Raw genomic sequence first — 24,391 nt, 5'->3', positions numbered from 1 at the left:
TGGGCGGGGCTTAGGAAGCGGCCATTTTGTAGCTTGAGCTTGACCGTCTTAATCCTAGTAAGTATCTAACGTTTGTCAGATTATAAACGCTAGACACTTACGATTATTTTTTTGTCGATTATTATATTGCGAGAAAAAGTCGTAATTTGTCGTAATTTTATGGGAACGGCGTCCGGTCCGTTGAGCTGTCGCTCCAAAAACTCAGTGGCCAATCGGCAGGCAGCTTCCTAAGCCCCGCCCACCCCCATGGTCGGAATCGCAAACTAAAAAAACCACGGCTCAAACTAATAAAATACGATATTTTTGTTTATATCCGTATTTTATTTTTGCGATTTCTGTATTTTTTGATTTTGTGGCTCATTTTGTCTTTGCCCGTCTCTGCTTTTGCTGTTGGAAATGGACCGTTTTTGTTTTTGTTCTTTAAAAAAAAAAGTGATTTTAAAAACACTTTTCATTGAAAGACAGGGTTAAGATGTTGCTACTCTGTCCTTTACTGTGCGTCTGTCTCTTTAAACGACTCGTCACGTCTGTTGAAGGATTCTCCAGAGAACAGAAATCCGTCTAAATGTATATCTATGTTGATTTGCACATTTTAATATATAATTTGTTTGTTTTTTTGGGGTTGTTGTTGTTGTTTTTTTAGCTTCATGTAAAATTTTTAAGATATTAATGTTGTTTATAAATGGTTGTCCAGTGAGACGCTTCTGTGCCACGTGGTACAGTCCGTTTGTCCTGGGATCAGCTGTTGGATTGTAATGTAGGAGGTTTTAGCAATAATATTAATATTAATAATTATAATTATATAGCATAGTAACCCAAAAAGCACACAAACGAAACAGCAATAGGATTGTTTTTTCTTTGTTTCTTTTGTCGCTCTTCCTCATTATCAACGTCGGGGCACTTTGAGGGAACGTTTTTCGTCAAAAAAAAAAACTGCATTCGCGTGCTAACGGGAGATTGTTTTGACGCCACGTATTGACAATAGAATGGGGAAATGTACAGTTTTAGTTTTTTGTTCTTTTTAAATGAAAAAGACGCTACTAAATGACTCGTAGCATCGTGGAGTTTGTTAGCGTTTGTGTGTTTTGCGCGATTGTGGCGTAACGTGGTTTCACAACCAACGTGCCGCTGCTTGTGTTTGTATGGACTGTACAATAAAACTGTGTCGGTGCCTCATTAAACAACCAAGTGCTTATTTTTATTCAGCCATGTTAATAATAATAATAATAATCATCATCATCAAAAATGTGCTTTCTAGTGTTCAATATAAATTGGTAATTCACGCAAAATGCGTTACAGGCAGTTTTACAAAAATACTGTCAATGGATTAACACAAATAACAATAATAATAACAACATTTTCAATAGAGACGTTTGGATATTTTTAGTCGAGACCTGATACTCGGTCAGGTTCTAGGTCATCGACGACCGTCTTTGGCGTCTTCAGTACGTCTGGACTTCCTGCTGAGCCACTTCCAGAAGGATCTGGAGCTTCCTGTTCAAGTAATCTGCAGAAATGTAGACAAGAGTCAGATTAAGACACACGCGGGCGAGAGGGATTTTCATTCTTACTCCTTGGTCTAATTCCAAACCCTCCGCTCGATCCGCCCTCGAGCTTTAGCTTCAAACAATAGTCCTTTTATGTGGTTATAATTGCATTGACTGGAATTTTTTTTTTGCATGCGTTTTTATTACCTTTGACGATGTCAAACTGGGATAAACAAGAAAACGGAGGAAACAAAACACTTGACTAAGTTATAATTCTGACTTTAATCTCAGAATTCAAATCTCATCAAATTAAAGAAAAAGTTTAAAAAAAAATGTTGAGATTAAAGAAAAAGTTGGAATTCTGAGAAAAAAAAATCATAATTCTTAGATTAAAGATAAAAAAAAGACAGAATTCTAAGAAAAAAGTAATAATTCTGACTCTAATAATAATGTGGCTGAAGGGGGCCACGTGTGTTGAAAAATTCTGAGATTAAAGAAAAAGTCGGAATTCTGAGAAAAAAAATCCTAATTCTGAGATTAAAGAGAAAAAAAGACAGAATTCTGAGAAAAAAGTTATAATTCTGACTTTAAAAATAGTGTGGCTGACGGGGGCCACGTGTGTTGAAAAATTCTGAGATTAAAGAAAAAGTTGGAATTCTGAGAAAAAAAGTCATAATTCTGAGTTAAATCTCAGAATCTTCAAATCTCATTAAAGTCACAATTCTGAGATTAAAGAAAAAGTTGGAATTCTGAGGGGAAAAAACATAATTCTGAGATTAAAGAAAAAGTCATAATTCTTAGAAAAAAAAGTCAGAATTCTGACTTTAATCTCAGAATTAAAATCTCATCAAAGTTGGAATTCTCATATTAAAGAAAAAGTAGGAATTCTGAGGGGAAAACAACATAATTCTGAGATTAAAAAAAAAAAAAAGAAAACAGAATTCCGAGAAAAAAGAAAAGTTGGAATTCTGAGAAAAAAGTAATAATTCTGACTTTAATAATAGTGTGGCTGACGGGGGCCACGTGTGTTGAAAAATTCTGAGATTAAAGAAAAAGTCGGAATTCTGAGAAAAAATGTCATAATTCTGAGTTAAATCTCAGAATTCAAATCTCAATAAAGTCACAATTCTGAGATTAAACAAAAAATTAAAAATGTTCGAGATTAAAAAAAAAGTTGGAATTCTGAGAAGGAAAATCATAATTCTGACTTTAATAATAGTGTGGCTGACGGGGGGCCACGTGTGTTGAAAACTGACGCTGGACTTACTGAAGAGGCGTTTAAATTTTGGCGGCAAGCAAGGGCGGTGGATGGTGACGTAGTAAACCGGGAGTCCGGAGAGCGTGAGCGCGCAGCTGCAGCCTGTGTTGAAAGGGTCTGAGTACAGCGACAGGCCCACGATGAAGAAACAAACCACTGTGAAGGTGACTGCGATGACCAGGGAAACCTGCGGGAGAGGAAGAGAGAGAGCGTTTGACAAGTGTTTGACGTTGGGAGATTAAACGAAAACGGGCGACCGTTCAGAGAGAAGCTCACCTTGAAAGGTCTGAGGAGGTGAGGGAATCGGTAGCGATGGATGAGCATCCCCAAGGTCGACAAGGCGATGAAGAACCAGCGAGAGAAGGAGGCAAAGTTCACCAGCTGGTAGATTTCACCGCTGGAAATCATCAACACTGCCAAGGGGAACTGGAGACATGATGATGGAGTCGTATGATGTGGCCCAACAAAAGCTTAAATCACAGCTGGGATTAAACACATTCTGAATGATCGGAATTCAGACAACATCTTCCAGAATTCTGACTTAAATCTCAGAAATTCCAAATCTCATTAAAGTCGGAATTCTGAGATTAAAGAAAAAGTTGGAATTCTGAGGAAAAGAAAAACATAATTCTGAGAAAAAAAGTCATAATTCTGACTTTAATATCAGTTCAAATCTCATCAATCTCAGAGATGAAAGAAAAAATTGTAATTCTGAGTAAAAAGTCACAATTCTGACTTTAATCTCAGAATTCAAATCTCATCAAAGTCAGAATTCTGAGATTAAAGAAAAAGTAGAAATTCTGAGGTAAAAAGAACAATTCTGAGATTAAAGAAAAAGTCATAATTCTGATTTTAGACTCAGTATTCAAATCTCATCAATGTCGGAATTCTGAGATTAAAGAAAAAGTAGGAATTCTGAGAAAAAAGAACAATTCTGAGATTAAAGAAAAAGTCATCATTCTGACTTTAATCTCGGAATTCAAATATCATCAATCTCAAAGATGAAAGAAAAAAATGTAATTCCAAGTAAAAAGTCACAATTCTGACTTTAATCTCAGAATTAAAATCTCATCAAAGTCAAATTCTGAGATGAAAGAAAAAGTTGGAATTCTGAGGAAAAGGAAAACATAATTCTGAGAAAAAAGTCATAATTCTGACTTTAATCTCAGTATTCAAATCTCATCAATGTCGGAATTCTGATTAAAGAAGAAGTAGGAATTCTGAGGTAAAAAGAACAATTCTGAGATTAAAGAAAGTCATAATTCTGACTTTAATCTCAGTATTCAAATATCATCAAAGTCAGAATTCTGAGATTAGAGAAAAAGTTGGAATTCTGAGAAAAAAGTCACAATTCTGACTTTAATCTCATAACAGTCAGAATTCTGAGATTTAAGAAAAACTTTAAAAAAAAATGTTGAGATTAAAGAAAAAGTTGGAGTTCTGAGAAAAAAAATAAATCTGAGATTAAAGAAAAAAAAAGACAGAATTCTGAGAAAAAATGTCATAATTCTGACTTTAATCTCAGATTTCAAATCTCATTAAAGTCACAATTCTGAGATTAAAGAAAAAGTAAAAAAAAATGTTGATATTAAAGAAAAAGTTGGAATTCTGAGAAGAAAAAAAATCATAATTCTGAGATTAAGAAAAAGTCGGAATTCTGAGAAAAAAAGTCACAATTACAACTTTTTCTTTAATCTCAAAAAAAAAAATTTAATCTTAGAATTCTGACTTTAATGAGATTTGATTAAAGTCAGAATTCTAAGATTAAAATTTTTTTTTTGAGATTAAAGAAAAAGTTGTAATTCTGAGAAGGCACTTTACCTGCAACACCACAGCGGGCAAAGGCGTGCGTCTGCGGATGTGGATCATGGAAAAGATTGGCGGCCAGTGTCCTTCTCTGCCTCCCACGAACAGCATCCTGCGCCGCAGCGGGTTTTACAGTCAGTTTTGACGTCACGTTACACGTACGCTGATAAAGTTGTACGGCGGCCCGAAAGTACCTGGGCGACGCAAAGATTCCACCGTTGAGCGCTCCGAGGCACGACAGGCCGACCAGAACCGGAATCAGAGGCGCCAACGTCTGGATGGCTTTGTTGGCAAACGTCTGCGGGTAAAAAAACGGATGAGATCGGCGATTTTTATGTATCCGTCAAACCAACTTTTTACGTAATATTTTGTTTTTAGGCACTGACCACGGCCACCGCGTCAGACATCAGGAGCTGAGCAGGTGTCATGAAGGTGTAGTAGGCCACGTTGGTAAGAACGAAAAGAACCGTCACCGTCACCATGGAGAGAATTATAGCCAGAGGGATGTTTCTGAGTGACACCGAGAGATAAACGCTGAGTAAATACGCTGTCGACGTGAACGTGTTATTTTTTACAAAACCAGACAGAACTCACCTGTTTGGGTTAATGACCTCTTCTGTGACACAGTTCAGATAAAACCTGAAGGGGGAAACGAGACACAAAAAAAAGACAAGTCATGGTAGGAACGCGTCCTATTCGCTGCGTCCAGACTTGTAGCGCCACCTGATGGTGACGTGGGATGCAACAGGACCCTGACGCGTGAGTACACCGGCACTTTGCTGTGCCGTAGAAACGTAAAAAACCACGCAGATTACTGGGAATTATTTTTCCAAAGGTAAACAATTTCCGGGTAATTTTGGCGGGAAAACGCTAATGTGTTAAAAAAGCTAACGCATGTTTACGTGACTCCCGATTGTTAAAATGAGTCTCTAAAGTAAAGCTGAACTTTTCGTTAGATAAACACACACCGCTCCAGTTCGACTGTAGGCGAGCTAACGCAAGCTAACGGTGCTAACTGGTAAACGGTGCCTGGACTGCGTTACTTAGGAGACTCGTTTTAATAATTGGGAGTCACGTAAACATGACGTCATGGCGTCTTTTCAGGGTTAGTCGTCATGGAAACACGCCTTGCGTGCGCTAACGTTGACTTTAACGTGCCCAGCTCGAGTTAGCCGCAACGTTTGTGAACAGTGCACGGTAGCGTCGTAGTGTCGATTAGCGCTAAAGGAGCAGCGCGCGGCGCAAAGAACGGCTCCACCATGTAGCCGCCAAACGCCAGGGACACGTAGCCGATGACAGCAGGTCTGTGGGTAAACACAGACTTATTTTATCATTTTTGAATCAGCGTTAAAGCTAACGCATTATTTACGTGACTCACGATTGTTAAAATGAGTCTCTAAAGTAAAGCTGAAATTTAAAAAACGGAGGCACACTGGTTATTTGTAGCGCCGCTCTTTTCGTTAAATAAACAGCTCCAGTTCGACTGTAGGCGTGCTGAAGGAGCTAACGTAAGCTAACAGTGCTAACTGGTAAACGGTGCCTGGACTCTACTGCCACGGCACGAAAAACTGCGTTACTTTGGAGACTCATTTTGATAATTGGGAGTCACGTAAGCACGACGCCACACACGTATTTTCGGGTGAGTCGTCATGGAAACGCGTCTTGCGTGCGCTAACGTTGACTTTTGACACGAGTTAGCCTCAACGTTTGCGAACGGTGCACAGTAGTGTCGTTTACCATCCGCCGTAGGCGTAGAGACCGTTGTAGAACGCGAGCGGCAACTTATCCAACGTTAGCAACTCCACTTCGAAGCCGTTCTGGAAGTTCTCCGTCTTTCCTGGAAGCAAAGAGACGCAAGAGTGAGTAAGTCAACGTCCCGACAGCTCAAACCAGCCAAGGAAACACCATGATTCTTACCTTTCCCCAAGGCAATCAAGCCGGGGACGATGATGAGTACCAGCGCAAACAATTTGACAAAAGTCAAGATCACCTGGACGCGCGAGGTCATGGTCACGCTCCAGCAGTTGACCGCTACGACGAATGCTGCAGAGACGCAGCAAGGAAAAGTGAAAATATTTGTGCTTAAAAACGGAAAACAGAATTCTAGTTCACAGTACCGGGAACACAAATCTACTCACTCAGTCCGAGGACGCCGACGACTTTGATTAGCGCTACAGGAGCGGCGCACGGCGCAAAGAACGGCTCCACGATGTAGCCGCCGAACGCCAGGGACACGTAGCCGATGACAGCAGGTCTGCGGGTGGACGCAGACTTATTCTATCTTTTTTTTCACTTTTTCAGTCCATTGTAAACAGCGTTAACTAAAATACTCACACTAACATCCCTGGCGGACAAAAATGTCCTCATCGAAACTGGTTCAAATAACTGTTTTTGATGCATCGTGACAAAAACGTGGCAATTTAAAGGTTTTGGCGTCATGTGGCGCCACCTACCACCGTCTACCAATCATTGCAGTCAGTAGAGTCTCAACTGGCGAGCAACCACGGGTTGCCAGTTACGTCAGAAAACGAAAACCTAAAAGACCTCGGTCTTTTGAATTTGAATGAAGTAACCGTTTTTGGCCACATTCTTACATATGGCGCCTTTAACTAAAATACTCACACTGACACCCCTGACGGACAAAAATGTCCTCATCGAAAACCCGTTCAAATCCCTGTTTTCGATTCATCGTGACAAAAACTTGGCAATTTAAGGGTTAAGAACTTTAAAAAATATATATGTTTGGTATGTATGATGAGGACTGATGGTTAAAAAAATGTAAAATAATGTGTTATAAACAAATGTTTATGCTAATATTTCACGTATGCTAGGCTGCAAGAGTTAAACCAAAAACAATCCAGTTTGCGTGAAGTATATTTGAAATAATTTAATGTGGGTGGGGTTTAGAACATAAGATGATGGTGCTTCATGACAAAACTTGGCAATTTAAGGGTTAAAATTAAAAAAATGAATTAAAAATAAAATTAAAAATGTGTATATGTAGAAGATGTGAAACGCAAAACACACCTGATGAACACAAAGTCTGCCCAGAGTCGTAGGAAACCGGGCATCGGCCCCAGCGTCTCCAGCAGATACATGTACTGGCCTCCTGACTTTGTGAAGGTGGTTCCCAGCTCAGCGTAACACAAAGCTCCTAATGGAAGAAACACAGGAGTCGTATTTTTTTTTTTCGTGGAATCAACCTTTAAAACCTTTAAAACAGCTGGTTGTGTTTCTTTACACCGTGAGCTCTTTTCGTACCAAACAAGGAGAGGATTCCGCTCAGCGTCCACACCAGCAGAGACAGACCAACGCTCCCACTGTTGATCAGGACTCCCTTGGGCGCGATGAAGATGCCGCTGCCCACCACGGTCCCGATGATGAAGGAAATGGCCGGCAGGAGGCCGATCTTCCTCCGCAGCTGCACCGCGTCGTCCTCCTCCTCCTTCACCGTCTCCTTCTTCCCATCGCCTCCCTCTGTCCTCACCTGTGTCCGCTGCATTTCTGCAAACAAAAAAGTTTTTTCTTTTAGATTAAAGTCAGAATTTTGAGATTACAGAAAAAGTTCGAATTTTTTGGATTAAAGAAACAATCTGAATTCTAAGATTAAAGAAAAAGTCAGAATTTTTAGATTAAAGAAAAAGTCATAATTCTGAGATTGAAGAAAAAGTCGGAATTCTGAGAAAAGGTCAAAATTTTGAGATTAAAGAAAAAGTCATAATTCTAAGATTAAAGAAAAAGTCAGAATTCTGAGATTAAAGGAAAAAGTCGGAATTCTGAGAAAAAAGTCATAATTCTGACTTTAATCTCAGATATTAAAATCTCATTAAAGTCAGAATTCTGAGATTTAAGAAAAAGTCTGAATTCTGAGATTAAAGAAAAAGTCATTTTTAGATTAAAGAAAAAAAATCTGAATTCTGAGATTTAAAAAAAAGTCATAATTCTGAGATTAAAGGAAAAAGTCAAAATTCTGACTTTAATATCAGAAATTCAACTCTCATTAATGTCAGAGAATTCTGAGATTAAGGCATGTGGCCTGTAGGCCGTGACTTCGTGACCTCTGCCCTCGAGGAACTTGGGTTGAGTGAAGACATCTGTGAGTGGTTAAGTGACCTCAGAGTGAAGCTGAAGATCACATCAGGGAGATTTAACTTCAGTTAACATTTGCTTAAATGTAGTTTTATTCTGGTTATTGGTTTGACCGACTTTTACCTTCACATTCCGGTCCGGTCCAATTAGGGTGGAGCTACGAGGGGTACAAGAAGCCGCCCGGCCATTGGGTGGACTTAACTTTTTTTTGTTGCATTTTTGATAAATAAAACCACATCTTGAACCTTCGTCGAGCGAGTTTAGAGAAACAAATCCCTGATTTCACGTTGCACAAGACTTTCTGGATTTGTACAGAACTTCACCGTCTTACACAAGCGGGACAATTGACGCCAAATCTGAGCTGTGATATTTCTTTAGCGTCCTCAAGATTTACACCCACACTGTGGGAAAGCATCATTCTTCAACAAATGCTTTTCACTGCGAGTCTAAAAGTCGTGGCTTGAGTCTCTTGCACAGTCACTGACTCTACATCTACGTACGAAAGAGAAGCCATAGTCTTACCTCTTGCTGTTGTCCAGTCTGGTTCTGGCGTCTGGTTTTCTCACCAGCGCACGAATCCCTGTGGACACATGTTTACAGGCGTCACGTGTTTGAGGAGCAGTGACCACACTGGTCACACCACAACCCCCTCCCCCCTCATCTCCTCATCACTTTTCCCCTCCTTGTATGCGGTCCACCCCCCCCCGAACAGGGAGGAAACCCACTATTCCAGGCGCCTTTCTACGAACGAATGATGGCTTTGGTTTGAGAGCTCGACGCATTCTTCTCTTGTGCTGTTTCTACGTGAGCATGAGAGCGTGGCCTTTGGGGTACAGCGCTGGGGAAAAGGGTCAGGGTTTTGTGAAGGCAGCTGCACAGACTGCAGCGGGGGGGCTGCTTTCATCTGCAAACAGCCATTTGTCCCCCCTTTTAAAAAACTGCCACTTTGCCACTGAATTCCCACGCAGAAACGTGCGGTTTTAGTGGAAACAAGAAGGCAGTGATGTTTCCGGCAAGTCTTAAAACGGCGTCTCAGGTCACTTTCACTTCATCAGTGGGTCAACGCGCTCGTTAACATTCCTGCACACGAGTTTGCTCAGCTGTTTTTCAGCAGGACACTGCGTCTGTTGTCCTGCGTTCGCCACGCTCGCTCGTCGCTGTGGCTGACCCAAACAATTCTGCTTCGTTAGGACCAGGTCTCCATGAGGTCTACAGGACTTGATACGGTCTACAGGACAAGATATGGTCTATAGGACCAGACAAGGTCTACAGGACCTAATAAGATCTGTTGGACCTGATAAGTTCTACAGGACAAGATAAGATCTACAAGACAAGATAAGATCTACAGGACCTGCTAAGATCTGTTGGACCTGATAAGTTATACAGGACAAGATAGAACAAAATAAGGTCTCCATGACAAAATAAGGTCTAGAGGACCTGATAAAGTCTACAGGACAAGATAAGGTCTACAGGACAAGATAAGGTATTCAGGACATGATAAGGTCTACAGGACCTGATAAGATCTACAGGACAAGATAAGGTCTAGAGGACAAGATAAGGTATTCAGTACAAGATAAGGTCTACAGGACCTGATAAGATCTACAGGACAAGATAAGGTCTAGAGGACCTGATAAGGTCTACTGGACAATATAAGGTATTGAGGACCTGATATGGACTATAGGAGAAGATACAGTCTTCAGGACAAGATACGTTCTACAGGACCTGATAAGATCTACAGGACAAGATAAGCTTTAATGATATGATTAGGTCTTCAGAACAAGATCAGGTCTACAGGACACGATATGGTCTACAGGACAAGATCAGGTCTTCAGGTCAAGATAGGACAAGATAAGGTTTTCAGGACAAGATTAGGTCTACAGGACAAGATAAGGTCTTCAGGACAAGATGGGATAAGATAAGGTCTACAGGACTAGATAAGGTCTTCAGGACAAGATGGGACAAGATAAGGTCTTCAGGACAAGATAGGACAAGATAAGGTTTACAGGACATGATATGGTCTACAGGACAAGATAACGTCTTTAGGACAAGAAAGGACAAGATAAGGTTTTCAGGACAAGATAAGGTCTTCAGGACAAGATGGGACAAGATAAGGTCTTCAGGACAAGATGGGACAAGATAAGATCTTCAGGACAAGATAAGGTCTACAGGACAAGATAAGATCTTCAGGACAAGATAAGGTCTACAGGACAAGAGAAGATCTTCAGGACAAGATAAGGTCTACAGGACAAGATAAGATCTTCAGGACAAGATAAGGTCTACAGGACAAGATAAGCTCAGTGGTTTGTCCCTGTAAAAAAAAAGCAACAAGTACAAACACATACACTTAAGTGTAACTGATTGATTCTGCTGTAAAGAGGAAAAATATAGGACGCGTGACAACAACAGTGTCACATGAGAGAAGAATGAAGTGACTGTGTGTGAACTCAGTGCGTCAGATTGTTGAGAAACCTTGTGTTTTCAATCATCTTGGAACAATTTAGCACAAAAGCATGTTTTACAAACCTCACGAATGTGGAGAACTTCAGACCGTTATGTCATATGTACATGCCACTGTGTATTGTGTATTGTACTTCTTCCTCTGGCCAGCAGAGGGGGACTCTTTCACTTCCTGTTATCACAGTGATGCTGACAGTTTTCATACAGTTGAGTACAGTGTATTTCTCCTCTTTATCTGACCTGAAGATGATAAAGTAATTCAAGAACAACTTTATCTCTGATGTATTTTCTAAATACGGACGAAAACGTGGAGGGGAAAGGAGGGAAATGTGGATATTTCTGTGGATGGAGACACCTGATCATTTCCACGCAGGTGTTTTCACTCAGGCTGATGACGGAGGCATTAAATACGCGGCTTCATTCTCTTGCTCCTGCTCGTACTTTTCCTCCAGCCGACTCGTCGGTCCAGTCACAGAGGAGCGGCATAGACGAACCGCAAAAACCGGGGGGGAAAAAGACGATGTTTAATGACGACAGAGACTGTTCCTTAAGGAGGAGGAAAGTTTCGTTAAAAACACTCTACCGCGACGCGTGACGTCACACGCTGACGCAGCGTGTGTTTGACAACAACAACAACAACAACACCGCAAGGAGAATTAAGTGGATATTTCGACCTGGTCCGGACGAATGACTCGTTCAGAACGGTGAGTAACCTTTGTCAAGTTAAATTAACTGAACTGTGACTCTGAATTCTCTCAATTGACACAAAATACTGCCTCAAATCTTTTTCAAAATTAGCATTAGCTCAATGTTAGCCAAGGTATAAGTCATTGTCAACTCAATTTCGGCGTCATTGCAGCTGTAAATGCTCGAAATTAGCCTCGGCTCAGTATTATTAACACAATCTGCCTCATTGTCAACTCAATTTTAGCTTAATTTTTTCCTTAATGTGCTTAACGTTTGCTTAATTAGCCAAAGCGTAATGTTAGCACAAGCTGTTTGTGCGTAGCCTATAATAAACAGACAGAGACGTGAAACTGTATTCAGTAAATCTAACGGAGACATAAACAGACTGCACTTCCTGTAAACTGTTGGGCTGTACCATTATCCTGTAAACACTCGGGGTGGAGTCAAACCTATAGAGCAGTCCCATAACACAAGTTGTACCTCATTGTCAACTCAATTTTGGTTTCATTTTAGCTTAAAAACGCTCAAAATTAGCCTTGGCTCAGTGCTAACACGCTCTGCCTCATTGTCATCTCATCCGGGACTACAGCAGGATATTAGCCATGTTGGCTAAAGCTGCCCTTTTTACTGTTATTGATGCAGTTGATTAATTGGGATTGCCCTTGATATAACAAACTAACACCAAACTCAATTTTAGCTTAATGAAATTAGCCTGAGCTCAATTTTAGCCAAGCTGTATCTGACTGAAATTTTGGATAAATTTCATTTTAACGTGCTTCACGTTGGCTTAATTAGCCAAAGCTCAACGTTAGCTCATTGTCAGCTCAATTTAGGTTTAATTTAAGCTTAAATATTTCCTCAAAATTAGCTTTAGCTCAGTAGTAACATGGTCTGCCTTAATGTCAACTCAATTTTAGCTTATTTCCTCAAAATTAGCCTAGCTCAATATGAAGCCAAGCTGTACATTGTTGTGAACTCAGTTTTCAGCAGTGTACGCCATGCCCAAAAGCGCAACTTTGACTTATTGTTGGTTTTTATCAGCCTTGACCTAATGTTGGTGCAAGACGAGCTTCATTGTTAACTTAAAAAAAAATCCTCACAATGAGCTTTAGCTCAGTGTAAGCCATGTTGTGCCTTGTCATCTTAATTCTGACTTAAGGTTTGCTTATTTGCTGAATCTCAGTCGGGCACCACAACCTGGAAAAGTTCCATCCGGGACGGGACCAAGGAGAAAGGGCCCTTCTACAATGACGCCTCTTAGCCACGGGATGTCTTCGGGTACGTTCTTTCAGATGGTACTCACTTGTTTCATCCACATTTATTTATAAAAAAGTATTACAACTTTTTGTTTTAAAGTGGACTTGTCTCGAAAAGGCCACAGACTCATCCAACCCAGAACCCCCTGCCTACACTGACCCATAACCACACATTCAGCCTTTAGTGATTATGACATTGAAAACCTGTATTTATTGCCCTATATCTAGTAAAATATAGTTCTTTAAATATAAATTGCATTTACATATTACTCTAGAGTAGACTTGGCACCTTTGACTCTGCTAAAAGTGTCAGTTGGAACTCAGATTGTTTTACTACCCCAGTTAATGAAAATGTGACCCTTGAATTCTGAATGCCAACTCGACGGTCTATTAAAGGTGCATTATGTAATAAATCTAAAGCAACTGGCCATAAAATCAGACTCAGAAATAATGTGCACATAACAAACTGAACTCACCAACAACAACAGTACAGCCAAAATATTTGCATAAAAAAAAGTTTTGCAGACTGCAAATCATGTTTATGTTATGAAATCATGTTTTGGCATGTGGCGCCACCTACCCACCTGCAGTCAGTAGAGTCTCAGCTGCCGAGCAACCACGGGTTGCCAGTTACGTCAGAGAACGAAACCTAAAAGACCTTGGTACTTTGAATTTGAGTGTAGTAACCGTTTTTGGCCACTTTCTTACATATGGCACCTTTAAGATTTAAGAATCGAAGTTGTTGACTCTGAGAAGCAATTTATTGCTTGCATTCAAACCAAATGATCCACATGTTATCCTACAGTGAAACCAAATTAAAGGTGAAGTAAGTAGTTTATAGTGACATCTAGAGGAGAGGCTGAAATTTACAACAAAGAACTGCTCCTCTGCTCACCCCCTCCCTTCCCTGAGCGCTACGGTGTCCTCAGCCGGTCAAATGTCGTCCTCGTCGTCTTTCTCCGTGTCAGCAGATGAGGTTCGTTGAATCTGAGATCAAAGTGTGGCAATCCTGATCGAGAAGGTTATACAATACCTGATCCTTTTGTCCCAGTTTTTGTTTCCCTTCTGTTGCTAGTGGGAGGAGTTGAACATGCTTTGGTCGACATCGTCGTTAATCACAAACCTGTTTTTTTTTTTTAAAGGAAGCCTCCAGCTTTTACTTTAAACAGGTTTTGGTGTTGAAGTTTTTTTTTTTTGTTTGTTTTTTTTTTGTTTGTTTTGTTTTGTTTTGTTTTTGTACGGCGACCTTGAGTGTCTTGAAAGGCGCCTTAAATATAATGCATTATTATTATTATTATTATTATTAATATCCAAAGGTCAACAGATAATAACACAGAGCGCTGTGCCTACTGTGATGTTGCATTTGTGGATATTAGCATGCTTGTTTGCGTAACCCAACAGACCCTGAGGGTTAAACCGGCCGGATTAAGGTGTGCCGTTCAAAGCTGAATTTCACGTACAGATCAGTAGAAACGAGCGATGCTAAACTTTGCCTTGTCAGTCATTAAGCCCTGGGAACCTCCTCCCTTATTTGGAAAATGCATCTTGTTAGTACACCCTGTGGACTTCCACTTGCTGAGTAGGAGCCTTCTGTTTGAGGTAAAAACTACGTGTCCTCCAGCAAACCTGTAGTCATCACTACCATCGACCGTCAGGAGCTTCTCTATAGAGGACATACCTCCATCTGGGCCATTTGAGGTTTGTGTGAAGAGTTGTTTTTTCGATTGCAGATTAATCGAGAAGTGTTTTTAGAGCGCGTCTGACTTTGCACGATTTTTATATTATATTTAGAGTCTTTTGTTGTTCTGTCAGTTTTCTTAAACACTGCACTGTTAACAGCATCAGATGCTAGCCATTTATATCAACGTTGACGTGGGGATCCACGGTAATATACTTTGTTAGAGTATTGATTTATTTTTGCTTCCACTGTTATAATAAAATATTGTTTTTCTTTAACCTCTTGCAAACCGAATCATGACTTTGGTGTATCGTTTCAGGCCTACTATTTAATGATCTACGTTGAATATGCCAAATACTTAAAATCTTTGTTTAAATAGATCTATCTTTATAAAATAATGGCCTCTTTGTATTGTAACATGTCATTGAATGTACTTTCTTCTTCCTAGCTGGAAGACATCGACTCAGGGGAGGATGTGGAAATCAAGTGGGTAATCCCTAATGAATTGAAGTTATACTTCTGACATCCTGCACGTGAGAGCGCCCTCGGTTTCTGTAGTCCATTCTTTTATTTTTTTAAATTGTATTTGTCTCCAGTCGTGGCAGCGCTGATGCTCTCAGTGTTCCAAAGTCCTTCTGCTGCTGCTGCTGCTGAGGGCCACAGAGACCCGACAAGGGAATGTATGACGGACGCAGACTACGGCGAGCTGCTGCAGACGCTGCAGAACGGCCTCCCGCTCGTCGCCGCGCCTCATCGCGTCGTCATCGTTGGAGCTGGGATGGCTGGACTCACGGCCGCGATGCTACTGCAAGGCGCTGGACACCAGGTACGTGCTGCAGGCGGTCGGTGAATGTTTTCGGACCTCGGGCAAGTAGCTGAAGTCATGTTAGGAATGCGTAAAAACAAATTGAGTTTCGTACTCCGCTCAGGGCAAAGGATCTTGTCAGACAACCATTCAGGAATTCCCTCCATGGGGTTGATTGACTCAGGAATTATTAGGCAAGTTGTAATCCTGGAGATTAATTTCATTGAGTAAATACAGTTCTCTTCGTCAGTCCAAGATCTTAATAAAACCTAAATCCTGACAAAGGATAAGTGGCTTCATCGGGATGATCTGTGTGCACAAGTATTAGGGCAATGGAATCGGATTACTAAAATTTTACCATATCACCGGTTTATTTTTATTTGCGTTAGAATAACGACTCAATTTAGTTGTCTGCTAGCTTCACAGATGCTGTTCAATGAGGTGTATTGTCTTCCCTCGCTTGCTTTAAAGGTGCATTATGTAATAAATCTAAAGCAACTGGCCATAAAATCCTCCTAATATGTCACAGAGACTCAGGAATAATGTTCATATAACAAACTGAACTCACCAACAACAACAGTACAGACAAAAATATTCGCATTAAAAACCAATCATCTGAGCTACAATGGTGGAGAAAACCAACCCTAAAAGACTTATGGTATATTTTGAGTTTGAGTGTAGTAACCGTTTTTGGCCACATTCTTACATATGGCGCCTTTAAGTCTCACGGGGTTAGGGTTTAGGATTTCAGAAATGTGTTTTTTTTATTTTTTATTTCAAACATTTTTACTGTCATGATTTACGCAGTTTTGAAATGCGCAATTCAAGTAAACGTTATTATTAGTACAGTATTAAAGTACTATTACAGGGGGTCTTAAAAAGTCTTAAATCCAATAATTTTAATTTAAGGCCTTAAAATCTCCGAAAAGATCTTAAATACAATTTTGAAAGGTCTTAAAAATCTATTAACGTTACTTTTATTTAAGACATGCATAAACTTCAGTCTCGCGTTACATGCGATAACAATCCTACAACACGGAACTAAAGTCGGCCACCTGTGCTGCCCGGTGAGAATTTATCGAGCACCACTAGCTAGTGTGTTGTGCGCGCGCCACGGTGTGTTACAGCTTAGCATAGCAGCGGAGAAAACTTAATGAAAGCCCACAGCTAAGCCGAATTGCAAGTTCAACGGTTTGTGGCTCCAATTTTCCTTGATGTCTTTTGTACTTTTTTGCCAGTATGGATTTGAAATGGGTCTTAAATTGTATTCATTATGGTCTTAAAAAAGTCTTAAAAAGTCTTAAATTTGACCCTGTATCAACACCAGCAGCAATATACAGTAAGTAGTATTAAAAGCAACAGTATTAGCATTAGCAAATGTGGTAAGAAAAGTATTAGCACAGTAGCATTAATGCTAACATCAGTGCGGTAACGTAACCAATGCATGTGTTTGAATTAGGTAACCGTTTTAGAGGCTAGCGGTCGTGTTGGAGGGCGTGTGCATACCCACAGGAACGAAAAAGAAGGCTGGTACGCTGATCTGGGAGCCATGAGGATCCCGAGTCATCACCGGCAAGTTCAAGATACACAAGTGGAGATCACAAATGATTTACTTTTTCTTTAACCCTCTAATCACCTGATTATTTAATGGGTAGGATTTGAAGGATTCAAGTGAAAAAATACCAAAGAATGGAACAGTAGGGGCTGGTTATTTTGGGGGTATTCCTAATGGCAATGCAAAATGAATACTTAACCGAACTGTACCAAAACGAATGAGATGCTAACTCTGTCAACACCATCCCCTTGACAGCATTGTCCATTGGATTGCCACTACTCTGGGGGTCGAGTTGAATGAATATCGCATGATGGACCCCAACACTTTTTACTTGGTTAACGGGCTGCGGGAGAGGACTCGCACAGTGAACTCAGACCCCGACGTCCTTCAGTACAAGGTGAAGAGAAGTGAGAAGGGGAAGTCGGCCAATGAGCTCCTACATCAAGCTCTGCAGAAGGTATGTCCGACAAAAACCCTCCACAAAAACCCTGTGTCAGACTCGGTCATGATGATTAACTCACTAAACATTTATTTTATTTTTTTAAGGTTAAAGACGAAATGGTGACTAATGGCTGCTCTGCTGCGCTGGGAAAATATGATCGTTACTCACTGAAGGTAACGCACCTATGTCCAGGAATAAAAGCCTTCACAGGACCTGATGGTCTTGAGTGTGCTGCCCTCAGGGAAGCAGTACAGGAGCATCAGGACTCGTAAACACTTATACTTATAAACTTATTACCCCCGAGCCAACACAACCCTTAATTCAAACAAGGGATTTACATACTAAGCAGTGTACTTACTGTTGTGTGCAACAGGTTTATGTGACTCCACTTAAGTATTTTATCCACGGGGGAGTCTGAAAAGAAATTGTCCCAGAAACGCCCCCATTGTTTTCATGTGGACTAGAGCAGGGGTCTCAAACTCAAATTACCACATCTATTGTGGTCAAGAAGGGGCTGGCCTAGAGAACAAAAAGTGGGGGGAAAAAAAACAATTGTTCACAATATTGTATCATGATATCACACGTATACTCTTAATAATACTGTTTATGATGCAAAATTAATGTATTCATATCAAAAACAGACATTTATTTTAAATTACGCCAATAATAGTGTGCAGAGGCGCTTCTAGAGTCTGTAGGGGGCCCTAAACAAAAATTCCCAGGGGGCCCTTCCAACCAGTGTTCATCACCATTATGTTATAAATAATCTGACACCAACGAATTTTTTTTTTTTTTTTTCGAAATTAATGAAATAACATGGAAAAACCTTGTAATTAAAAAGTATGTGAAAATATAAATGTAAAGAACAATAAAATACTGGAAATAGCTTTTAAAAACTATAAACTTGGTAAAAAAAAATACATTACACTGTAAAGAACCCACATTATAAATATATATAACAATAAAATACTGTAAATAACTGAAAAAAACATATATAAACTGAGTAAAAAAGATATGCATTACACTGTAAACTATCCTCTTTATTTTCCAACTTGCAGGACGATAACTTCACACAGGTTAACGTGAGGTGGGGCCCCTTTAGGGGGGGTTTCCTACTGAGATGTCATTGCAAATCGCCCATTGTTTTTTAAGGGGGACTGAGATGCGCCTGGTCACTGCACATTTCAGTAAAAACAGCCCTCAGGCTCCGAGTGTCGGGGGCCCCCTATCGGCTCGGGGGGCCCCAAGCAGTTGCTTGCCTTGCCTGTTCACGAGCTGCGCCTCTGATAGTGTGGACAAGTATAATTAAAATTTGTGCCAGGAGCCGTTTTGGTCACTGCCATTCGTGGCTTGGGTCCTAACAGGTGTATTTGTACTGTATAGGTAATTGAATGTTGTATATGATACATTTAATAATGGGATCATTATGACCAAATGTCTCATTATTACTGTTATAAAAACATTAACATTGCTAGCAAACGTGTGTTTAAAAGAGGGCGCTGGGAAAATATGATCGTTACTCACTGAAGGTAACGCACCTATGTCCAGGAATAAAAGCCTTCACAGGACCTGATGGTCTTGAGTGTGCTGCCCTCAGGGAAGCAGTACAGGAGCATCAGGACTCGTAAACACTTATACTTATAAACTTATTACCCCCGAGCCAACACAACCCTTAATTCAAACAAGGGATTTACATACTAAGCAGTGTACTTACTGTTGTGTGCAACAGGTTTATGTGACTCCACTTAAGTATTTTATCCACGGGGGAGTCTGAAAAGAAATTGTCCCAGAAACGCTGGGTTTTTGTTTTCATGTGGACTAGAGCAGGGGTCTCAAACTCAAATTACCACATCTATTGTGGTCAAGAAGGGGCTGGCCTAGAGAACAAAAAGTGGGGGGAAAAAAAACAATTGTTCACAATATTGTATCATGATATCACACGTATACTCTTAATAATACTGTTTATGATGCAAAATTAATGTATTCATATCAAAAACAGACATTTATTTTAAATTACGCCAATAATAGTGTGCAGAGGCGCTTCTAGAGTTTGTAGGGGGCCCTAAACAAAAATTCCCAGGGGGCCCTTCCAACCAGTGTTCATCACCATTATGTTATAAATAATCTGACACCAACGAATTTTTTTTTTTTTTTTTCGAAATTAGTGAAATAACATGGAAAAACCTTGTAATTAAAAAGTATGTGAAAATATAAATGTAAAGAACAATAAAATACTGGAAATAGCTTTTAAAAACTATAAACTTGGTAAAAAAAAATACATTACACTGTAAAGAACCCACATTATAAATATATATAACAATAAAATACTGTAAATAACTGAAAAAAACATATATAAACTGAGTAAAAAAGATATGCATTACACTGTAAACTATCCTCTTTATTTTCCAACTTGCAGAACGATAACTTCACACAGGTTAACGTGAGGTGGGGCCCCTTTAGGGGGGGTTTCCTACTGAGATGTCATTGCAAATCGCCCATTGTTTTTTAAGGGGGACTGAGATGCGCCTGGTCACTGCACATTTCAGTAAAAACAGCCCTCAGGCTCCGAGTGTCGGGGGCCCCCTATCGGCTCGGGGGGCCCCAAGCAGTTGCTTGCCTTGCCTGTTCACGAGCCGCGCCTCTGATAGTGTGGACAAGTATAATTCAAATTTGTGCCAGGAGCCGTTTTGGTCACTGCCATTCGTGGCTTGAGCCCTAACAGGTGTATTTGTACTGTATAGGTAATTGAATGTTGTATATGATACATTTAATAATGGGATCATTATGACCAAATGTCTCATTATTACTGTTATAAAAACATTAACATTGCTAGCAAAAGTGTGTTTAAAAGAGGGTGAGGTCATGGGCCATTTTTCATTATTACATGATATTAAGTGGGAGGCCGCATGTAATCGATTGGGGGGGGCTGCCAGTTTGAGACCCCTAGTCTAGAGCAAACAAAGAAAAACAACCTGAAAACATGTTATGGGATGCTTTTACATGTTCTGCCTTTCTTTCTAAACTGCAACTACTATCAAGACATTGGACTTTGTTTAACAGGAGTATCTGAAAGAAGAAGGAGGGCTGAGTTCCGAGGCGGTGAGAATGATCGGCGACCTGCTTAATGGACACGCCTATATGCCAATGGCGCTGATGGAGATGATGCACGACGACTATGACATCAATGACAACGTCACGTAAGGCCTGAATTACCTCAATGACGACCATTATATGATACGACAACATGAGATCATGAATTATGAGAAGATGCTGACGATCTTCCAAAGCAGAGAGATCGTAGTGTTTTCCGAATCCCGCTATTTTCTCGTCCAATTCATGCCCGAGAAACATCGATCTAACAATCTTATGGGGCTATGGGGACGCGATCGGAAAAATCACATATGTAAATAATAATCAGCGGCATCATTTTAGCTAAGTCACGGTTGGAGAATTGTCTTATTAACATCTGCATTGTCAGTGTCTAAAATGACTGTATCGGACTAATAACTAGTATCGATAGATACTCGAGTTTGTGATATTGCTATTGTATACAAAAAAGTGGTATCGTTGGATTCTGAGATTGTCTGTTTGTCATGCGAAATAATTGCTACATATGGAGCTCCCAAAGACACCAGTTCTGGAGGCTGGAACGGTTGTAATACTTAAAGGGATAGTTCGGAATTTTTGACATAAGACCCATTTTCCAACTCACGTTTTCAAGACATTTCATTCAGTTCTTCTAGTTGCCGAGTTCGCTGGTGCTATGGCTAGCGCAAGTCAATGGTACCTGCTAGCATGGCATTAGAAACAGTCATACCGACTCCACAGTGCACCCGAGGCAAATCAGTTGTAACGGCAGACTATCGATGTACATATCTGTGTTGATAGAATAATATTTGAAACAAAACTAACCTCGCATAGCATGAATTTTTGAGGGACTACTTTCTCAGCAGCAGCGGAATCAGTCCGAGACATAGAGACATAAATCCTTCAAATTGCAAGGTTGGTTTTATTTCAAACATTCTATCAACACAGATATGTACATCGATAGTCTGCCGTTACAATTGATTTGCCTCGGGTGCACTGTGGAGTCGGTATCGGTGTTTCTGATGCCATGCTAGCAGGTACCATTGACTTGCGCTAGCCATAGCACCAGCGAACTCGGCAACTGGAAGAACTGAATGAAATGTCTTGAAAACGTCTCCAGACATCTCACCGGCTGAGTTGGAAAATAGGTCTTATGACCAAAATTCCGAACTATCCCTTTAAGGTTGTAGTTGTCCTTTCAGAAAGCTCTGCAGGCTCACCTTAAGGACTAGTGTTACACACTAGATTTACGTTATTTTGCTTGCTACAAGAGAGCATACAAACATATTTATTTGTCCTTTCTTTTTGAAGGTACTACGAAGTGACAGGTGGGTTTGACCTACTCCCTTCAGCTATTCTTCGTGTCCTCAATGGCAACGTTCTCCTGAACTCCAAGGTCAAGCACATCAGCCAGTCTGATACAGGTGTCACTGTATCTTACCAGACAGGCCATCAAGCGTCTCCTCTGACAAAACTCCAGGCAGACGTCGTCCTGGTAGCGACCACAGCCAAAGCAGCCGTTTTCATGGAATTCAGTCCACCTCTTTCCATTAAAAAGATGGCGGCCCTGAGGAATATCCAGTATGACAATCCCACTAAAGTCGTCCTCACCTTTTGCGAGAAGTTCTGGGAGAGGGATGGCATTTTCGGGGGAAAGAGTATCACCGACGGGCCCTCTCGTTTCATCTACTACCCCAGCCATAGTTTTGAGACGAATAAGGAGATTGGCGTCCTCGTAGCTTCCTACACTATGCGTGAAGAGTCCCTTCTCTTCCTCGGAGTAAGTGAGGAAGAGCTGAAAGAGCTGGTTCTCAGAGATCTGACAGTGATCCACGGCGACTACGTCAGGGATCTGTACACGGGGATGGTTGTAAAGAGTTGGACTTTGGATCCTTACAACATGGCCGGCAACGCTTTCTTTACGCCCTACCAAACCTCGGAGTACTCCAAGGAGCTCATTAAAAGTGAAGGCAGAGTTCACTTTGCTGGCGAATACATCGACTTTCCTCACGGCTGGATTGAGGCAGCAATGAAAACTGGAATCAAAGCCGCAACAAACATCAACAAAGCTGTGCACAAAGAATCTGCTGCAACTCAAATCAAAGATGAGTTCTACGCTGGTAGATCAAAATAGTGTTGCCGCGAAAGATCATCTGCCTCCATCTTGCCCTATCCCTAGTGTCCTCTTCCGTCACAGAACTGAATGCTCACATTGGAGAATTTTGAACCATCAATTATTACACAATAATCGCAGGTTTCCTTTTGATGAATTCATTGTACAGTTTTGCCATGTTTCCTCAGATTGGAATCGTTTGGTACGTTCCAATTCACTTGGAAATGCAAGCCTGACCCGGGGCTTTACAATTCCAAACTATGGTACGTACTATGCACATCTGTGTCATTCATAAACCTAAACTACAGGTTTATGAAGATAGAATAGATAGTGTCTTAAATGCGCTTGTTTCTGTGCTGGATGTGGCTCCCATTCAAGAATGTTTGATTCCATGTCAAGTGGTAATACATTGAATTTTAACAGTCAAAAACATCACTGAAATAAAGAGAATATGAAATAAAACATTTGCATATTTATGTTTATTTCAATTTTTTTTTATTTTTTTTTTACATTTATTTCTCGCTGCACAATATTGTTAAACCAAACAAAGGAGGTGAGGCAAATATACATCATCTACAACTCTTCAAAAACTCGGGTTATCTAACAGGATGGAAAAATAAAAGCCTCAATTGGTGTACACTACTTTATTTACATACATGTGTCTAACATTTAAATCCTCATGAGAGCAAAACATGACAACTTTATTGATATACACAGTTTGCAAAGTGCTTTCACAGGCCACTTTAATAAGTGTTACAATAATAAAAGTCATTATAAAGGGTCATGATGGGGGCAGAAAATTGCCAGCTCGCTGCTGTTTAAGGATAAGTATCAGGCTCTCTAGGCTTGCGATACTAGCTAGGTTAAATATGCTAGTTTACCGGCGAAGGATGAAGACTTGGTGCCTTACAGAGGATTGACGGCATTTAACAGCATACATCCTCTGACTCTGTTCCGACTTTTAAGTCGTTCTCTCTGGGGCTACACTGAGGCCGTAGATGCTCTGCCACACCGGCTCACTGGTCAGTTGCCGGCCTTAAAGGGACACTGTGTAGTATTTATGGGTTTATATAACCCAAAATCCACCTTTTTATACATATTATGTGCTCCTGCATTGTCTAGTCGCTGTATGATAGTTTCATTTTCGTAGTGTTTCAAAAAGTCATGTTAAATGACATGGTCGCGGGCCGCGGTTGCATTGCCACTGTTGGCAGCGAGACGCCATGTTTCTACCGGAGCCTGTAAGGACAAACGCGAGAGAACAAATCAAGCGCTTTACTTGTAGTGGAAGTCCCGCCTCCACTCTCTCCACTCTCTCTGCTACGGCCGCGGTAGCTCGCCCTCTCCCTCGCCTCACGAACCTCATCTGCTGACACGGAGAAAGACGACGAGGACGACATTTGACCGGTTGAGGATACCGTTGCGCTCAGGGATGGGAGGGGTTGAGCAGAGGAGCAGTTCTTTGTTGTAAATTTCAGCCTCTCCTCTAGATGTCACTATAAACTACTTACTTCACCTTTAAGGGCGCTGCTCATCACCATAGCAGCAGAACGGATTAACATTAACCTACAGTCAACAGGATCATCCCTACGTTCCCTACTTTCCCCTCAGAAGACCATTCAAAGGGTAGGGTTATGGTCAGGACGACATGGGGCGGCCATATAACCCGGA

At 40.7% G+C, this 24,391-nt stretch overlaps 2 protein-coding genes across 2 annotated transcripts; one reads left to right on the top strand and one right to left on the bottom strand.

The window, feature by feature from the left end:
- Positions 1-1,442: 1,442 nt before the first annotated feature.
- Positions 1,443-9,193, bottom strand: LOC310941997 (cystine/glutamate transporter; the record flags this gene model as incomplete). The annotated part of the gene is made up of 13 exons (XM_083907266.1): positions 9,163-9,193; positions 7,813-8,055; positions 7,579-7,705; positions 6,690-6,805; positions 6,469-6,594; positions 6,289-6,388; positions 5,146-5,190; positions 4,938-5,061; positions 4,746-4,849; positions 4,567-4,663; positions 3,022-3,171; positions 2,755-2,932; positions 1,443-1,507 (listed from the first exon to the last, which is right to left on the bottom strand). Exons 2-13 carry the CDS (start codon positions 8,051-8,053, stop codon positions 1,443-1,445), a joined length of 1,473 nt encoding a protein of 490 aa, XP_083763392.1. The 5' UTR covers positions 8,054-8,055; positions 9,163-9,193.
- Positions 9,194-13,031: 3,838 nt separating this feature from the next.
- Positions 13,032-22,741, top strand: LOC310941566 (L-amino-acid oxidase-like; the record flags this gene model as incomplete). The annotated part of the gene is made up of 7 exons (XM_083906753.1): positions 13,032-13,062; positions 15,315-15,544; positions 16,983-17,095; positions 17,334-17,535; positions 17,625-17,693; positions 20,581-20,717; positions 21,919-22,741. The coding sequence occupies 7 exons, from the start codon at positions 13,032-13,034 to the stop codon at positions 22,739-22,741; spliced, it is 1,605 nt and encodes a 534-aa protein (XP_083762879.1).
- Positions 22,742-24,391: the final 1,650 nt, after the last annotated feature.

This window comes from Microchirus variegatus (genome assembly GCF_963457635.1).
Source record: "Microchirus variegatus genome assembly, chromosome: 20".
Taxonomy (NCBI): Eukaryota; Metazoa; Chordata; class Actinopteri; order Pleuronectiformes; family Soleidae; genus Microchirus; species Microchirus variegatus.
This window is presented reverse-complemented; position numbering and strand designations above follow the sequence as displayed.